Source organism: Ahaetulla prasina, chromosome 1 (genome assembly GCF_028640845.1).
Source record: "Ahaetulla prasina isolate Xishuangbanna chromosome 1, ASM2864084v1, whole genome shotgun sequence".
Lineage (NCBI taxonomy): Eukaryota > Metazoa > Chordata > Lepidosauria > Squamata > Colubridae > Ahaetulla > Ahaetulla prasina.
The window spans coordinates 239,366,536-239,384,537 of NC_080539.1; the positions used below are offsets into that span (position 1 = coordinate 239,366,536).

The following is an 18,002-nucleotide window of genomic DNA, read 5'->3' on the forward strand; positions in this document are numbered from 1 at the left end:
TGAAGATCTATAATTGATTTGACCAACCAACAACTCATTCTAGGTTTTAGGGTTTTTTTGGATGTTAATATATTATTACTCTCTGAAGCAATTTATGAATACAAACACACACAGGCGCACATTCACAATTCAGCATGAGAATATAAAATCCACAATAATATTGAAGGAAAGTTTCTAAGCAGATTTGATTTCTGTTCATTTCCATTCTTTCCTGCAAAATTTGCTTTATTGTTAGCTTTTCTGGAAAAGAAATACTGGACTTAAAGCAGTCCACCATTATGCAGGATAAATTAAATTGAACACATTAACAAAGTTGTATTTACAGCACAAATATCAAATTCTTTTGCTGCTACAGCAATTAGAAGTGCTAAGTCTGTGGGTTCAGGTGAACTCATGATATACATACATATAATTCTTGACCTTAGAAATTATCTAGATTTGATAACTTAAAAAACACACATGCTTAGATCCCAAGAGTTACATTCTGCAGAACCAAGAAAGTAATGTTTACAATCTGACATTCAATTCACTGAATTCTAATTTTGAGGTTTAATCCTTAGTAACTTTTAATTCTACACATAACATGTTTCAATTTAGGTAATATATTTCTTGTTACAAAGTGAGTGTTTCTGAATATACAATGTAAACATTTTTAAATGTCATTTTTCTTATTCAAATTTTATTCAGATCTGGCAATATGTCCCTTAACATAAATAAACAGCTTCCGTAATTACTATGCTCCCACAGATTTCAACTTATTTTAACCAGATTTTTTTTAAAATTGACTTTAAAACTTCAACTTGGCAATTTCTTCAAAAATGTTTCTTTTGTGGTCTTCTGCAACTGAAGAGATATGCAATGACCTTCAGATATGAAATAATGCATCAAGTAATGAGTTGATAGATTACAAAATATTAAAAGCAGGCATATAGTTCTATCAGTAGAAATGGCAATTAATGTTTACAAAGGAGGGAAATAAGTTTTGATTTTGCAAATGGTCCAAGAATCTCCTCCCTTCCCACCCCCATCCAAACCTAGCTGAAAAAAATGGATAACACATTCTTTTTCAATTCAATGCTATTTTCTTACCCACTCACAGTGCATTTAAAGATGTGTCAGTTGTGCTAAAAAAAAAACAACATTAAAAAAGATACTGTGCATTTTTTTTAAAGTAACAGCTTATATCCTGTCTACGAAGAATATTCAATAAATTCAATATTCTGGATTAATTGCAATTTAAAAAATAGGTGGCCTATTTCTACACATCCACTTTTTAACAAGGGCTGCAGAAACCAAACCATTATTTGCAGACCATAATTGCTCTTTAAATCATTGCAAGATACATGGGCAGACCACTCTTCCACCACGTATCTATTTTCATTATTTTAAACACTGTTTTGCTATCTTACAGCAAATTCAAGAAATAAAATATTGCTCCAGTGAAACTATTTTATCTCCAATGATTATACAGTATTCCTAACACCCTAAGCAAAACCTTTGGACAAGTCAGAAAGGGAATACAGAGTTGAAAACGAGTTTTTTTTTAAAAAAACAAAACAAATTGGGTGTTTATGTGGCTATTCAAACTCTGATTAATGCCACGATCATAACCTATCATCAAGCCTAAAGGATCCGTCAGCTATCAGTCCTATTTTGGAGGGTTCCCTTAAATGGCGGTCTCAAAACAGCGATGCTGGAGAAAGTCCATTGAATTAGGCTGGGATAGGCCAGAAAGTGACCGAGAGTTTGATGGTGTTATTCAGCAGCTACCTGGCCTTGTCGACGGGAACAGCACCACCATTTTGCCTAACTAAGGCAAGTCTTAAGTCGTTTCTGCACCATCCAATCCTTTCAGGTTGATATTTTGTTCAGTGATATCTGATAAACAGCCCATCATGAGGAGTCCCTGGGGAAGAAGCCCCAACGTTATCTCAAGCTCTTGTCAGGACTTGGTTTGTCACGTCTTTGAATAAAGAGATTTCTGTGGCTGGAAATAGCTCACTTCGGAAAAACAAAAACATAAAAAGTTGAGGTTCATTTTCCTAAACATTTAACTCACTTATCTGCCCCTTCTCAGGACAGATTTCTGCTCTTCGATGACTGTTTTGTCTGCAGTAGCAAAGTGCACAGTGTGACTCTCTCCAAGCCACCTTGAAAAGTCACATTTAACTTCCTGCTATAGGCAGTCTTTACATAGTGCAACTTGTCCTTTAAGATAGTCTCTACAAGGGCAGATCCTTTTATGGTTTAGATGAGACCCTGCACAGCTGAACAGCAAAAGATCGCCCTGGAAAACACAGTGCTTCCTCTTCTCATCAAAAGATGGAACCAGAATATCATTTGCAGACTCGGTGGTATGACACTGAATGTTGTATCTGGAAAATGAAGGGAAAAAAACCCATGAGATATCTAATTATATATTCTACATATTGTATTATAGTACAAACAATTCAGATAATATTCATATTTTATTATTGGTGCAAAACCTATTTTCATTCTTGCTCATGTTTGTTTATATCCATCCAACTACCTACCTACCTACCTATCCTTATTATTCTCTCTCCCATCCATCCATTCATCCCTCTCTCTACCTACCTACCTAATCTATCTATCTTCTAGCTCTATAATCTATTCATCCATCATCTATCTCTATCTCTATCTAGCTATCTGTCTGTCTATCCAGCTATATCATCATCTCTCTCTCCCATGTATCTTTTATAATTTTTTTTTTACAAATGACAAGACAGAAAACATACTTAATATTCCTTCTTCGTCCTATTTTCCCCACAACCACCAACCTATGATTTAATTATTTAATTAAATGGCAAAAATATTTTCATATCATGTTAACTGTTCCTCTAGGATTTTAAGCAGCCCGAAGAGAACGGCACCACATATGCAGGGGTGGACAATAAAGACTTCCTATACATCTCATTGGCACCAACCAGCATGGCAATATACTGCTAGGAGTTGCCACTGAACAACAACTGGAGGACCCCACAGCCTTCACACTTGGACAATCTGACATGACTGGTAGAAGGAGGCCATTTTGCTTTTCCCCCAATTGCAGTTACGCTGAATGCAGTTCTACTTCCAACATCAACAACTCTGAGTAGTGAAAGGTAATCTTAATGGACATAGAAACATTCCTTATGAATTTCTATATCATTCGATCAATAAATTACAGTGGACAATTGATAATTCTAAAACTGAAAGTGAATAACGTCTTGCTGCAGGTTGTCAAACCTAAGCATATTGGGAAAATTCTCTATTTAGGATAATTTATCTACTAATCAAATTTATATAACTGCCCAACTCATAAAGAAACTCTGGGAAACCACCAAATAAAACAGCAAATGTAAAAGCAATGGATATAAAAATCCACAAAAATAAATATTGTGAAAAGGAATAAACAAGTCCTAGGCAAAGAGGATAAAAATGGCAACCTCAACAATGCAGTCATCTAAGCACACTTACAACTACTGCAGCATCCTCATGGTCATATGATTAAAATTCAGGCACTTGGCAACTGGCATGTATTTGTGACACTTTGTTGTCCTGGGGTCATGTGATCACCATCTGTAACCTTCTCGGCCAGCTTCCAAAAAGCAAAGTCAATGGGAAAAGCCAGCTTCACTCAGTGACTGCATGATTCACTTAACAACTGCAGTAATTCACTAATCGTGGCAAAAATGTTGTAAAAAGAGGCACAACTCGCTTAACAATTGCCTCGCCTAGCAATAGAAATTTTGGGCTCAACTGTGGATGTAAGTTGAGGACTGTATGTACACTGTGTATTAACCTATAACTATGTCCCCAGAGAACTGACACTGTGGGGGACTCCAGATTGTTACAACTGTGGTGTACAATGCAAAGGACTATAATAGGGACATACTCATGCCTTACAAGGGAAGGCAGGGTGGCTTCTGCATGACCTAGGATACTAACAGGATGTGAATCTGAACCGGTGTCACCAATGTAAGGGCTTCAGGGGAATTTTGTGGTCCCCTCCTTTTATGATAGGCATATTGCATAACCACTTTTGTAATATTTCTACAGAGCAGTAGTTCCTCAATATACGTTTCGGATTAAGAAAACGTTTCAGCTTTCATTGCATTAAATACTTACTTCAAGAGGTCTTTGTCCTTATTCAAGTGCTGGAAAAAAGATGGCTCACATATGAGCTGGTTTTCTTGACAAACCTGTTTACACGATTTTCCGGTTTCAGCAATTTTGACTTGAAGAGCACTTAACGGAGGCCACATCACTTGGCCATGACAAAAATCCTGAAACAACACATAAGTATTGCCATGACTTCCTGAGGGAGGAGTTATTATGCTCCTATAAAAAGCTGAAAAGACTTCAGTGCTTCAGCAGGGAATTCCATAGCCCAGCATGTGTATTTTAAAAATGATAGTCATTCATATATAGATGATTACTACCAAACGTATCCCTTTAAAAATGATAATCATTGACACACACACACAAACACAACACAAACAGCTGGCAGCTCAAACCACCCCTTTATTGCTTCAAATCTCCCCAAACACTCCCACGTTTCTGGCAAGTCCCAGAGTAGAGTAAACCCTTACACAAACCTCAAGCAGCCTCTTGCTGCAATTAGTCCAGCACAGCATTGTCTGCACCAAGGCTGCACAGTAATAAATCCAAGTGTATTTGACAAATCAAGGAGTTCAGGGAGCAAAAGATCCAAGTAATTAGTGCAGAACACCAAAAGGAATGCAAGGACTCTTGGCAAGTTTAGACATCTGCACGCAACACTTCAGGAACTCGGTGTTTGTTCCCAACAAATGCCCCTCCCCACAGTGTTTCCCTTAAGTCTCATTCCCCAGGTGTGCCAGGTGAAGATGGGCAGGGCACTCTCCTCCTGAGTGGTCTGCTCTGTCTGCGCTGATCATACCTTCTCTGCACTCTCCGAGCCCTTGGATCAGGAGTGGGTGGTCCTTGCTCCTCTCCTGAGATCTATCTCTCATGTTCATCCTGCCTCTGTTCCTCCCTGCCTGCAGGCCTTACTAATTCTGAAAAGCCTTGCCTGGACTGACTCTGCCCTTCCTCTCCAAGACCAATAGAGCTGCCCTCTCAATCGTTGTCAGTTCTTGTTCCAGCTCATCTTCCCCCGCAGATTCAGACTCTGACAGGGGCATGACAGTTATTCATCTTATAGAGTAACAGCGTAGTTGAATACAGTATATTACAAAAACTGTAATTTTTAAAAGAAAGTTGAAATCTCTGTCCATCAATAATTTTTACCTCTATCCTTTTGATATAGCACATAATTGGGTAGAATGTGAAGAAAACCGGCAAGTTCAAAGCCCATCTTATAAAGGTCTAAGAACCGGTTCTCTAGGCTGAGAAATTTGAAGGATAAAACAGACAATTTCATTCCACTGAACTATTTTATCCTCTTAGGCAAACATTACTTAACTAACAATCCACAATGAATGCTTAATTGGTCTTGCCTAACCCTATATACTCATTTATCAGTCACTGCAAATAATTTAATATTGCTGTCCTGAATCATGCAACAATGACAATATAGCAGATATCTGCAACACTGTGCACAACCTTCACTATTACTCTAATTGCCCAAATATATCCATGTAGAAAAGAAGCATGTTCACTTATCCCAGTTTCCAAGGACTACTTAGGAATATCAAAGCCTGCTAAATGCCCTCCTCCTGATTTTTTCCCCAATTGCTAGAAAATTTTGTCCCAATCCTTCTTCCTTCTAGGATCGAACCTGTTTTGCCTAATGGGCAGACTACATCTCATCAGCACTTATTTTTCAATTGGGATACTGCTCTGCTGCTTACAACTTCTATTGATTTTTTTTTTAATTTGATGGGGGCAATGCAATTGGAGCTGTGGTGGTGCAGTGTTTAGAATGCAGTATTGCAGGCAAATTCTGTCCACAACCAGTTCAATCCCTTTGATCCTGACCGGCTCAAGGTTGACTCAGCCTTCCATCCTTCCGAGATTGGTAAAATGAGGGCCTAGATTGTTGGGGTCCATAGACTGACTCTGTAAACAGCTTAGGGAGGGCTGTAAAACACTATGAAGCGGTATATAAGCCTAAGCTATTGCCAAGTGCTATTTCTGTAGTACCAGTCTTTCATTTCTCTATGCTTCCCCTCCAAGATATCAAACTGTTTGCTGCAAGTTGGTTTTCTGTTGCTAAAGAGGAATTATTGAGTCTGTCATTTGCACCTCTATAACTGTCTGGTTCGGTTCTGCAACCCAACAAGAAAAACACAGACTTCAGAGGATAATTAGAACTGCAGAAAAAATAATTGCTACCAACCTGCCTTCCATTGAGGACCTGTATACTGCACGAATCAAGAAGAGGGCCGTGAAAATATTTACAGACCCCTCGCATCCTGGACATAAACTGTTTCAACTCCTACCCTCAAAACGACGCTATAGAGCACTGCACACCAGAACAACTAGACACAAGAACAGTTTTTTCCCGAAGGCCATCACTCTGCTAAACAAATAATTCCATCAACACTGTCAAACTATTTACTGAATCTGCACTACTATTAATCTTCTCATAGTTCCCATCACCAATCTCTTTCCATTTATGACTGTATGACTATAACTTGTTGCTGGCAATCCTTATGATTTATATTGATATATTGACCATCAATTGTGTTGTAAATGTTGTACCTTGATGAAGGTATCTTTTCTTTTATGTACACTGAGAGCATATGCACCAAGACAAATTCCTTGTGTGTCCAATCACACTTGGCCAATAAAAATTCTATTCTATTCTATTCTATTCTAAACAAGGTACTACTGAATTCTGCAGAATGACTGCTTACAAAAACAAATACTTTCCACATATAACATAACATAACAACAGAGTTGGAAGGGACCTTGGAGGACTTCTAGTCCAACCCCCTGCCCAGGCAGGAAACTCTACACCATCTCAGTCAGATGGTTATCCAACATTTTCTTAAAAATTTCCAGTGTTGGAGCATTCACAACTTCTGCAGGCAAGTCGTTCCACTTATTAATTGTTCTAACTGTCAGGAAATTTCTCCTTAGTTCTAAGTTGCTTCTTTCCTTGATCAGTTTCCACCCATTGCTTCTTGTTCTACCCTCAGGTGCTTTGGAGAACAGCCCGACTCCCTCTTCTTTGTGGCAACCCCTAAGATATTGGAACACAGCTATCATGTCTCCCCTAGTCCTTCTATTCATTTAACCAGACATACCCAATTCCTGCAACTGTTCTTCATATGTTTTAACCTCCAGCTCCCTAATCATCTTTGTTGCTCTTCTCTGCACTCTTTCTAGAGTCTCAACATCTTTTTTACATCGTGGAGACCAAAACTGGATGCAATATTCCAAGTGTGGCCTTACCAAGGCATTATAAAGTGGCACTAACACTTCACGTGATCTTGATTCTATCCCTCTGTTTATGCAGCCCAGAACTGTGTTGGCTTTTTTAGCAGCTGCTGCACACTGCTGGCTCATATCTAAATGGTTATCCACTAGGACTCCAAGATCCCTCTCACAGGTACTACTATTGAGCAAGGTACCACATATACGGTACTGGTGCATTTTGTTTTTTTGGCCTAAATGTAGAACCTTACTTTTTTCACTGTTGAATTTCATTTTGTTCAAGTCTGTCAAGATCTTTCTGTAACTTGAGCCTATCTTCTGGAGTGTTGGCTATTCCTGCCAGCTTGGTGTCATCTGCAAATTTGATGAGTTCCCCATCTATCCCCTCGTCCAAGTCATTGATGAAGATGTTGAAGAATACTGGGCCTAAAACAGAGCCTTGGGGTACTCCACTGCATACTTCCCTCCATGTGGATGTAGTTCCGTTGAGGACTACACGTTGAGTGCGGTTGGTCAGCCAGTTACGAATCCATCTGGTGGTGGTGCTGTCTAACCCATATTTTTCTACTTTATCTAGTAGTAGGTTATGGTCTACTTTATCAAATGCTTTACTGAAGTCCAAGTAAATTATATTGACAGCATTCCTCTGGTCTACTAATTTTGTCATTTTGTCAAAGAATGCGATAAGATTAGTCTGGCATGATCTGTTTTGACAAACCCATGTTGGCTTTTGGTTATTACTTTGTTTGCTTCTAGGTGTTCGGTGATTCGTTGCTTGATTATCTTTTCCAGAATCTTCCCGGTATTGAGGTCAGACTGATAGGTCTGTAGTTTCCTGGATCTGTTTTTTCCTTTTTTGAAGATGGGAACTACATCAGCTCTTTTCCAGTCCTCTGGCAGCTCCCCTGTGCTCCAGGATCTTTGAAAGATATAGTTCAGTGGTTCTGAGATCACGTCTGCCAGTTCCTTCAGAACCTTGGGGTGTAATCCATCCGGTCCTGGTGATTTGAACTCGTCTAGGGTAGACAGGTGTTCACTTACCATTTTCTTCCCTATTTTAACTTGTGTTTCTAATCTGTTTTTTGTAGTGCTGTTTTTGATAGGTTGGATTGTTTTTTCCTTTTGTGTAAAGACAGATGCAAAATATGAGTTAAGTAGATCTGCTTTCTCCCTGTTGCTTGTCATCTTCTTGCCACTTTCTCCCAGCAATGGGCCAATTGTTTCCTTTTTTCTTGTTTTTAACATGTTGGAAGAAGCTTTTTTTGTTATTTTTTACTTTTGTCGCTAGGCTTTGTTCATTGTGAGCCTTAGCTTTCCTCACTTCATCTTTACAGGCTCGGGCTATTTGCTGATATTCTGCCTTAGTTATTTGCCCCTCTTTCCACTTTTTATATTTGTCCTTTTTGTCTTTCAATTTGTCATTTCTTTCTGAAGAAATGGAAAATGCAGAGATCGAGATAGAGCTGAATCACTAGAAGATCTACCTTCTATTTCTGGGTTGAATGATAATAAGATTTGCAGAAGCTGTGTGCAGCAATTACTAAGAACTGGTGTGATACATGGAACTGTATGGACCAAAGTATTGCTTTACAGTGCCCACTTTGTTTTGACTCTTGGTATTAGCTAAGAAATCGTATTATCTGATTCTAAAGAAAAGGAAAGAAATCTAGTATATATAATGTCCCTACTTAACGTCTTGGGGCAGAGAAATTGTTATATTTTGTCTATGGTACAGTGCAAATATTTAATTATAAATCAGCACACTGTAACATCTGAAGCTAAGGATCATTACTGAAATGAAAAACAGCTTAACGAGACAGTCAATGTTGGATATAAAGTAGGATATAATGTGTGTAATTGGTTTCAATATTTGCAATTATTCAGCAATATTTAAAAGGGGAAATTGAATCAGAGAATTCAGTATGTCAAAAATCTATATGCATTTTCTTAATGGGAAAGTAGCTTCGAAAGCATATTATTCTATTGGTGAGTATCATCCCAGAAAGAGATCTGATTAGAATAAATTTCCATTAATCCCTGTCTTAAATCTTCAGGTATGTTCAAAATAGAGAAAGAGAAAGGATCAGTATATCAACTGCTCATAGAAGACAGCTAAAAGCGAATGGGTATTTGGTTCTGAATAACAACTCAATTAAAAAGAAATTACGAAGTATGATTTCTTTTTAAAAGTGAAATTGTTGCATGCTTATGAACAAAAGAAATGACTTGATATAGAAACCATACCTGTTTCTCCATGAACACATTCATTCTTTGAAGCATTCCTTCACACGTGAATTCAAAAGGCAAGTAAGGTTCAATCTGTTATATAAGTAATATAAATACATTTCAATTGTGCAATACAAAACACACTGTTCAAAGCGTATCAGTCTGCTAAGTAGTTAAACATATGCTCGGTTAAATTCATTAGCAAGTTTTGAGTGGTCACCAAGAGTTGGCGGCATGGCCAACAGGAGGAATTCCTCCTTACAACCTTAGGTGTACTGGGATCTTTTGGGAAGAGGGAAAAGATAACAAAAGGCATTCCCACCGTGAAAGCTAATGTTCACTTAAGTAATATTGGATTACACCAGTAAATCCCAGATTTCTTGGGATTACACTTTCTAGTACTGTCAGTCATGTGGCTGGGAATTATGTCAGCTGTAATTCCAATACACGTAAAGAGCAAGTGGTTTGAGAAGCCTTCCGTTCTCATGCATAATTCACTTTTTTCCCCATTGGAAATATTTTGGTTCCCAACAAAGCAGGTTACCCAGCAAATACAGGTAGTCCTCAATTTATGAGCACAATTGAGCCCAAAATGTCCCCTACTAAGGCAGTTGTTAAGCGAGTTGTGTCCCATTTTACAACTTTTTTTTGCCACAGTTGTTAAGCAAACTGCAGTTCTTAAGGGAATCATGCAGTCATTAAGGCAGATGGGAAGGTTACAAATTGTGATCATATGAAAGTCAACAGGACTAAATACATGGTAGTTGTCAAATGCTTTAATTTTGATCACATGATCACGGGGAAACCGCAACGGTTGTGTGAAAATCGGTTTTAAGTCACTTTTTTCCAGCCCTGTTGTACCTTCAAATGGTCACTGCATGAATAAGTGAAGGGCTGTCTATATTACAGTAACAGTATCTGCAATTCCAGTATTTTTATTAAAATCTCTTTTACAATTTTATGCTCTCTCTAATACTCTTATTCTAAGTATCTAATCTTCAGTGTTGTAGCAACTTGTTTCAGTGGATAATGTGATACTGTTTCCCTTAAATAAATACCTATGAAGTTAAGAGATATCTGTGCAGAGATATATCAAGTTACATAAAAACATGATGTTTTAGTGATAGCAGATGAGCATTCCCTCCTCCCCTAAAATGATCAATGTGAGTATTAAAAAAAGCCATCCCACATATTCCTTCAATGCAGCTTCTCCTCCAGATAATGGAAAAATACTTGATATTTGTTTTGATCCTACAGATTTTAATATATAGGTAGTCCTCGCTTAACAAACTTAATATGGACTGGTAACTCCACTACTAAACTAAGTGGGTAGTCATATGACCGCGACTGGACTTTGGCTTTGTTTGCCTCCTTTGGAATACTTGGGATCCCCCCAACCTTTGGAATGCTTATTGTCTTATTGTATACATTATAAAGCATAATGTGGGCATGATTGCATTGCTTTCAATGTATCCAAGAACGAAAAACTTATTCTCTTAAAATCTCTGCAATGTCCCCACTCTGCAGGGGGATGTAAGGGCCAGGCGAAGGAGAGATGGCCTCCAGAAACCCCTTGCTTCCCCACCCCCCTTCCCCTTTGCAGAGCAGAGAGTATAAAGAGGAAGAGTTTTCAGGAGAGTACTGTAAGCTGTTTGTGTAGCATGCCCACAACTCTCAGCCTTGGGCTGTGTAGAAGATCAGATTACTCTCTTGCAATCCCCTTTTCTCCAATATCTCTGTTCTGAAAGGGGTGAAGTAAAAAACATCACAGATCAGGCACAAGATAATGCATATAATGACAGTCACATGAGGGATGGTGTGGTGGTAAATGGTCTGTAAAGGTTTTTTGGGGGGGGGCTATTTTAATTTCAAATGGTCACTGAATTAATGGCCAGTAAGCAAGGAGTACCTATAATTCGTATTATTTTAAAATTATTATATTCAAATTCTACGTTACTTGCTACTAATATACTTAAGGTATTTTTATTCATAAGAAATGTTTAATGCTACTTCATCTTCCAACCTTTCTCTGGGTTTACAATATTAAAGCAAAAGTTTTCTAGAACAGGGGTCTCCAACCTTGGTTCCTTTAAGACTTGTGGACTTCAACTCCCAAAGTCCCTCAGCCAGCAAAGCAAAGCTGGCTGAGGAACTCTGGGAGTTGAAGTCCACAAGTCTTAAAGGGATCAAGGTTGGAGACCCCTGTTTTAGAATGTTTATCTTTGTTTGGTAAAGCTTTTTTCTTCATAATAAACCTTATAATACAGCCTAGCATGTTTTATTTCATTGTAAAACATTGATGAAGAACTAATTATCTTTATTAACCTTTTGGCTCAAAATTGCTTTCACGGCCTGTTCCACTTCAGAAAGATCATTGATATTTACTGTCCAAACGTGAGGTTTCCCAATGTAGACTTCAGCATAGGGATGTTGAGATGTCAACTGAAAGAAAAGGGGGAGAAATGCCATATTTTTAGAGTTTATGTTCATTTAGTAATTTTCAAAGTTGTATATTTAGAAGGCTTTCATTGTTTTTTTAAAATCTTGGCTATCAAAAAAAAAAATACTTGTCATACTTTTAGGAAACCCTGGAAAGTGATGAGAAGTAAACAATTTTAAGCACTATTTTTTTTTCCAAGGGTGTCTTTGAGTCACTTTAACTCCTGGTTGTCTGCCTGGACAAATCCCTGCAGTTGGCCTGGAAGTTCAGGAAACCTTTTTTGGGCAGAATGTGGCTCAACTGATATTGAGAACATCTTTTTTTGTTTTTAATTAAAAAAGTTTTACAACAAACAAATTTTTAAAATTCTCCCCCCTTCACCCTCCCCCCCCCCAGGGACTTCCCAGAGCAAAATACAGGATATAACTTCTAACAAACATATGCTAAAATACTACAAAAACCTTAACCCATAATCCTTTCAACCCCATTGATCCCTTAACTCCCCTTTCCCCTTTTAAGCAAATACACAAATACAATATGTTCCCTACCATCACTCATAAACTATTTGGTACTTTTTGGTCTGATACTTATTTTGAATATAATCAATCCATTTTCTCCATTCTACTATATATCGTTCTTGTGAGTAGTCTTTCAAATACGCAGAAATTTTTGCCATTTCTGCTAAATTTGAAACTTTTAAGTGTCCATTCTTCAATTGTAGGCAATTCTTCTTTCTTCCAATGTTGCGCCACTAAAAGCCTCGCTGCTGATATTAAGTTCAATATTAATTTAGTCTCTATTACTCTACAATCCGTGATTACACCTAGTAAAAACAGTTGTGGCCTAAACTTTATCTTCTTTTTCAAAATATTCTGCATAATCCACCATATTTTAATCCAAAATGATTTGATTTTTTTACAAGTCCACCATATGATATTGAGAACATCTTGATGGTTCCAGTTTTGAGCTGAAACTAAAGTTGGAGAAATCTTCTAAGATTTCTTTATCCACTGAGGTGTCACCATGCTTGAATTCAAGAGTGGTATGCATGCAGTGGGCCTCCCTATCCCTTCAACCCATTCTTTGCATTTTTCTTGTACTTATCTTCCCTTAGCTGTCACCGTTTAAAAAACACCACGGCCAAGGGTTTACTCTTTTTTGTTTTTCTTCTTCACCCTGATAATGTCTACCTACAATATGGCTCTTTTTTTAGATCTGTCCCAGAAGAAAACAGGTGTTCATCCGGACATGGTCTGCCTGAATACACTGTGCCATCCCTAACTTTGTCACCAAGAAGCCAAAAGACTGGGGGCTAACCTTAGCTTTGAAGGAAGTCTTTTCAGTATAATTTATGGTGAAACAAGCCAACTTTATCTGAGAAGTAGATCTGTCTGTGAAGAGCAGTCTGTTAAGGCTGCTTCTATAGGCCTTAATAGCTGGACAAGTTAATAATAGAGTTGAGGCAGAGCATTAAGCCTTAAGTGGTTCTTTAAAGCATGAGTGATCAAAACTAGCTTTCAAAAAATTGTTGAACAGCAATTCCATCATGTCTACTGAAGAAGATTCAATGGGATGGAAACCAATTATGGAAATTGTTGCTGGATCAGCCTGATTAAAAACCAGAGCATTTGCAAAGTAAATTATATCTCTCTATCTCGGATTTGTTCTCCGACTTGAACTCAATAGCATGGCCTGATAAGAACAATACATTATTGTATTTCAGTACAGGGTTGTGTTAGAAGTTGTGTTTCAAATGACACTGTTCATGTATCTAATCAACAGTAATTACAAATAAAAACATACCTCTCTAAGAGTTGGCTTGCCTTTGAAGAAGTCTGTGTTTTTGCTGCTTTTTGGTGGATTAAACTTCGGGTTCAAAAATGCACATCCATTTGCAATAGCCTCCAAAGGTGCGGGACCCTCATATGGGAAGCCAAGGCCCACAAAAAGCTGTAAAATAGAAACTTCCAAGTTAGGTTTTTCTACATTTGTATCTTGAGTCTTGAACCCAAGTCTGTATTTTTGAACAGTATTGAGAACCTGAAAACTAATTAAGAGTCATTTCTTTCCCGAAATCTTTCATCATCTTTTGCAAGTTCTGTTCCAAAATCTTTTGCAATTTCTTGTCTTTGCTGTCAAAAAGAGGCTTTTAAGGTAGCTAGGATTTAGATTAAGCTTGGCTGGGTTTGAGAGTGTTGTCAACCAGAAAATAACCTGATGGCAAGAGGGGGAGATCCTATATTTTTTCAGAAAAACAACCTTCTAAGAATGGACAGTGCTGACTTTTGTGATATAGTGGGAAGAAAAAGAAGAATTCTGCTTTGTTTGGTTGCATTAAATTTCTCAATAATCATTTCAGAAAATAATCCAAGCAGGAAAAGTAACAAACCTGTACTACCAGAGTACTCAAACATCTTCACAAAAATGTTCAGCCAAGAAGCTTCAGTTCCTCAATCCAAAAATAGCCCTAAAATGTGTTTATAAATTACATTAAAATAGGAATGTTATTGAAGAGCTGAGACTGATAGAATCATGCCTTCATTAACAGCTCTAAACCCTATCTAGCCCAGATTAGAAATTAGTGTGATGTGTATTTTAGTACAAGTTTTCAGTTTGTATCTGGCAAATAATTTACTACAGTGATCTTTAAGAATTGTATTTTTGTGAATTTAGTAATAGCTTTGCAAAGAAAGTACAAAAGTGGATATAGGTGGAAAATATTCACAAGTTACATCTATGAAATTAATTAAGAGCAATAGATTATAATAGGGCAATTTGATCTCAAATGTATTTGGAAAAGTGCCCCAAATGCACAGAATGCAGATTTTACAATTTAATTTAATTGCTTAAGCCATTGTTTTGTCAACAGTTGCCCCTAGTGCTGTGGACTGTTAAATGTTCATATCATTCAAGGAGTCAAAAAAGTTCCAACTACAAACAGTAGGTGGCAGCAAAGTTTAGAGGTATGTGAATTTATCCACAGCGGCACAACTTCATGGAAAGTTGCATTAAAAAGCTAATCTTAGAAATTCACGTATTGCAAGAGAATTGAACGGAAAACACAAAGTATTTATAAACAGGAAATACAACAATTATTACTGGAATTCTAACACATTTTAAAACTGTTTTCTGAAGACGAATATACTACAAAGGTTTGTAGTGAGAAAACAGGATGAAGCCACAGGAGAGAGCTGCTGCCCGATTGTAAGCCGTCGTAATGCTTACGATAGATATATTTTACTAAGACACCAAGAGTGACATTTAGACTTTGTAATAATACGTGCCAAATAAAATGCCGAGTGGTAGGCAGATCAGAATTGTTTGTTATCCCCTCTGAATTTTACTCCCTCATACATACGTTGGTTTAAGCAACACTGTGATACACAAAATTATCAATTTCTGAATTTTTGACTGAAATGTCTGAAATAAAAAAATTAGGCAACCTGAGATTTTTTTTACCTTAACTGCAATGGAAATATGGCTGAAGGGCATGGAAATATCACCAATAATTCAGTGCTGATTTGGTTTTAATTAGGTACAGAAATTAATAGCATTGGTTACATAAACATTCTTTGTTTGTTTCTTCAGTAAGAGTCATTGTTTTCTCTTCTGTACTGTCAATATGTTAAGGAAAATCTCCCTTTCACTGAACCCGGGAGCTTTGCCTTTTGACAGATCTAGAGCTTCTGTCACCATTTAACAATAAATACAAACCCAATTGCTTTTCAGTCACTTTAAGTAACTATTACAAACTATAAAGCCTATTTTAGAAGTTACTACATTATTCACTATGTCAGCCAGAGCAAGCCAGAGGTATCACATTAATGTACAACTTCATTTTAAATGAAAAAGTTTTGTTTATAAAAGTATTCTTTAAAGTTAGTCATGCTGCAGGCATGGCCTTTTAGAATTAATAAAACCCATGCCAATTTACGTAATACAAAATCTTCAAAATATTATTAGTACTGGGAAGGGATAAACTAGAACTTCAGCCAGATCGTGTTGAGGTTAAATTACAAATTATCCAGGGTCTAAATTAGTCCAAAGACCCAAATTCCTTCTTTGAGGATTTTCAGAAATTCTATCCACTTTGCCACTTCTAAGCTTTAAAGTGTAGGATTTCAAAGAAAATTAATGCGGACAGAAAAATCTGTGTTTCATAGTTTCGCAATGTGTCTGGCCATACTGGAAGTCATGCAAAATTGTTCTAAAAACAAGGAGACCTGTCGTGTCCTCCCCTCCCCCTGCGTTTCTCCCATCATCTTGGAAAACCGATAGGGTGTTCGGAGGAAGACCGCGGGTATTTTGCACAACATTTCAGGAACCTCAGGAAATGAACAGGCAGAGATAGTCATAGAAGACTTGATCCTCAATGGTTTGAAAAGCAAAACTGCAGTAGCTGAATAAACCGGACTCTGAGTAAACAATGTGGTTTTTCTCATTTGGAGGCTACTCTGGAGGCTTCTCCCCATCTCTGAAGATAATCTTATTTTCCTAAGGGAAATGCTAAATGTTTACTGCTAGTGTTTGCTTCGTCTTTGAATGCTCGGGTCTCTTATACTTGGCTAATCAGAGAGGCAGAATGCTATTTTTTTTAAAACTCTTAATGCATCTTATTTTTAAAATGACCCAGGCTTTACTAGGGAAGCATAGGGATGGGTGGGGATATAATCACTTGGTGGAGTTTTGGAGGCATCTGGATGACAAAATCACTCTGATCCAATTCCAGCTGACTATCCTAGTCCCAAGGTGGTGATGGTCTTGCGGATTATCTGCAGTATGTTTACTCAGGGAATTCTGAAGAAGTGAACAGGGTTCTCTCTAGCTTTGGCTCTGCTGCTTTGGATGGATGTTTTTCTTCCTGATAGGTGAAAACCTCCGGAGATGGGGGTAGGGTGGGGGCTGGGTCAGAGTGGTGATAAATGCATATCTGAATGAAGGGGTGGCTACTGTCCTCCCCAAAGAAGGCAGTGGTGTGTTTCCTTTTCAAGAAGCGATTGCTTCTGGGTAACTTCTGACTGGTCTTCATCTTCAGGTTGATGAGAAAGTAATGGGGCAGCTGCAGAAGAAGTCCCTGGAATAAAGAGATTACCTGGACCTATTTCACCCAGGCTTCTGGCCCATGTATGGTATGGATATAGCACCAATTGCAGTTGTGGATGATCTCTAGTTAGATCAAGATAGGGGGTGTATGGTCCTTCTATATTACTTGTCCTTTCATCAGGTTTGAATACTGAAAAATACAGGTAGTCCTCAACGTACAACCACAATTAAGCCCAAAATATCTGTTGCAAAGTTGCTATATTTTGTCCCATTTTACGACCTTTCTTGTAACAGTTGTTAAGCGAATCACTGCAGCTGTTACGTTAGTAACACGGTTGTTAAGTGAATCTGGGTTCCCCACAAACTTTGCTTTGCTTGCAAGAGGGCATCATATGACCCGAGGACACTGCAACCGTCATAAATATGAGTCAGTTGCCAAGTGTCTGAATTTTGATCACAGGGGATGTAGCCATGGTCATAAAGTGTGAAAGTCACTTTTTTCATGTCACCAAATGAATTATCATAAGTTGAGGAATACCTATATGGTATGCTTCCGTGCCTGAAAGTTGAGAGTGAGGGATACTGTTCCGTAGGAGTTCTCCTCCTTTTAAATGGGGTGGTTCCAGTCATTGGTGGTAGAGAAAGACTGGGGGCCCGTAGGATCCTCAGTTGTGGGTGTGACAAGGCACAGTGTTCTTCTTCCTTCTATTCAGGGGTGAAATCTAAAAATTTTCCCTATTAGTTCTGTGGGTGTGGCTTAATTGGTGGGTGTAGTTTGGTAGTCAGGTGACCAGGTGGGCGTGGCCAATAACAATAAATAATAAAAATAATAAACAAGGTACACAAAACAATAAGAGGTACCAAAAACCAACTTTCACACTTTACACACACACAACACAACTGACTCACACACAATGTAAAAGCAGCT

General features: G+C 37.9%; 1 protein-coding gene across 2 annotated transcripts in view; it reads right to left on the reverse strand.

Annotated features, from left to right (window-relative positions):
- Nucleotides 1–227: 227 nt before the first annotated feature.
- Nucleotides 228–18,002, reverse strand: part of MGAT5 (alpha-1,6-mannosylglycoprotein 6-beta-N-acetylglucosaminyltransferase) — a 162,888-nt gene continuing 145,113 nt past the window's right edge. For both annotated transcript variants that reach the window (XM_058194097.1, XM_058194089.1), the window contains exons 13-17: nt 13,835–13,981; nt 11,917–12,033; nt 9,610–9,684; nt 4,129–4,286; nt 228–2,375 (exon numbers count right to left, since the gene is read on the reverse strand). In XM_058194097.1, the coding sequence (XP_058050080.1) occupies nt 2,177–2,375; nt 4,129–4,286; nt 9,610–9,684; nt 11,917–12,033; nt 13,835–13,981 (696 nt within the window). In that variant the 3' untranslated portion in view covers nt 228–2,176. The remainder of the gene's footprint in view (nt 2,376–4,128; nt 4,287–9,609; nt 9,685–11,916; nt 12,034–13,834; nt 13,982–18,002) is intronic.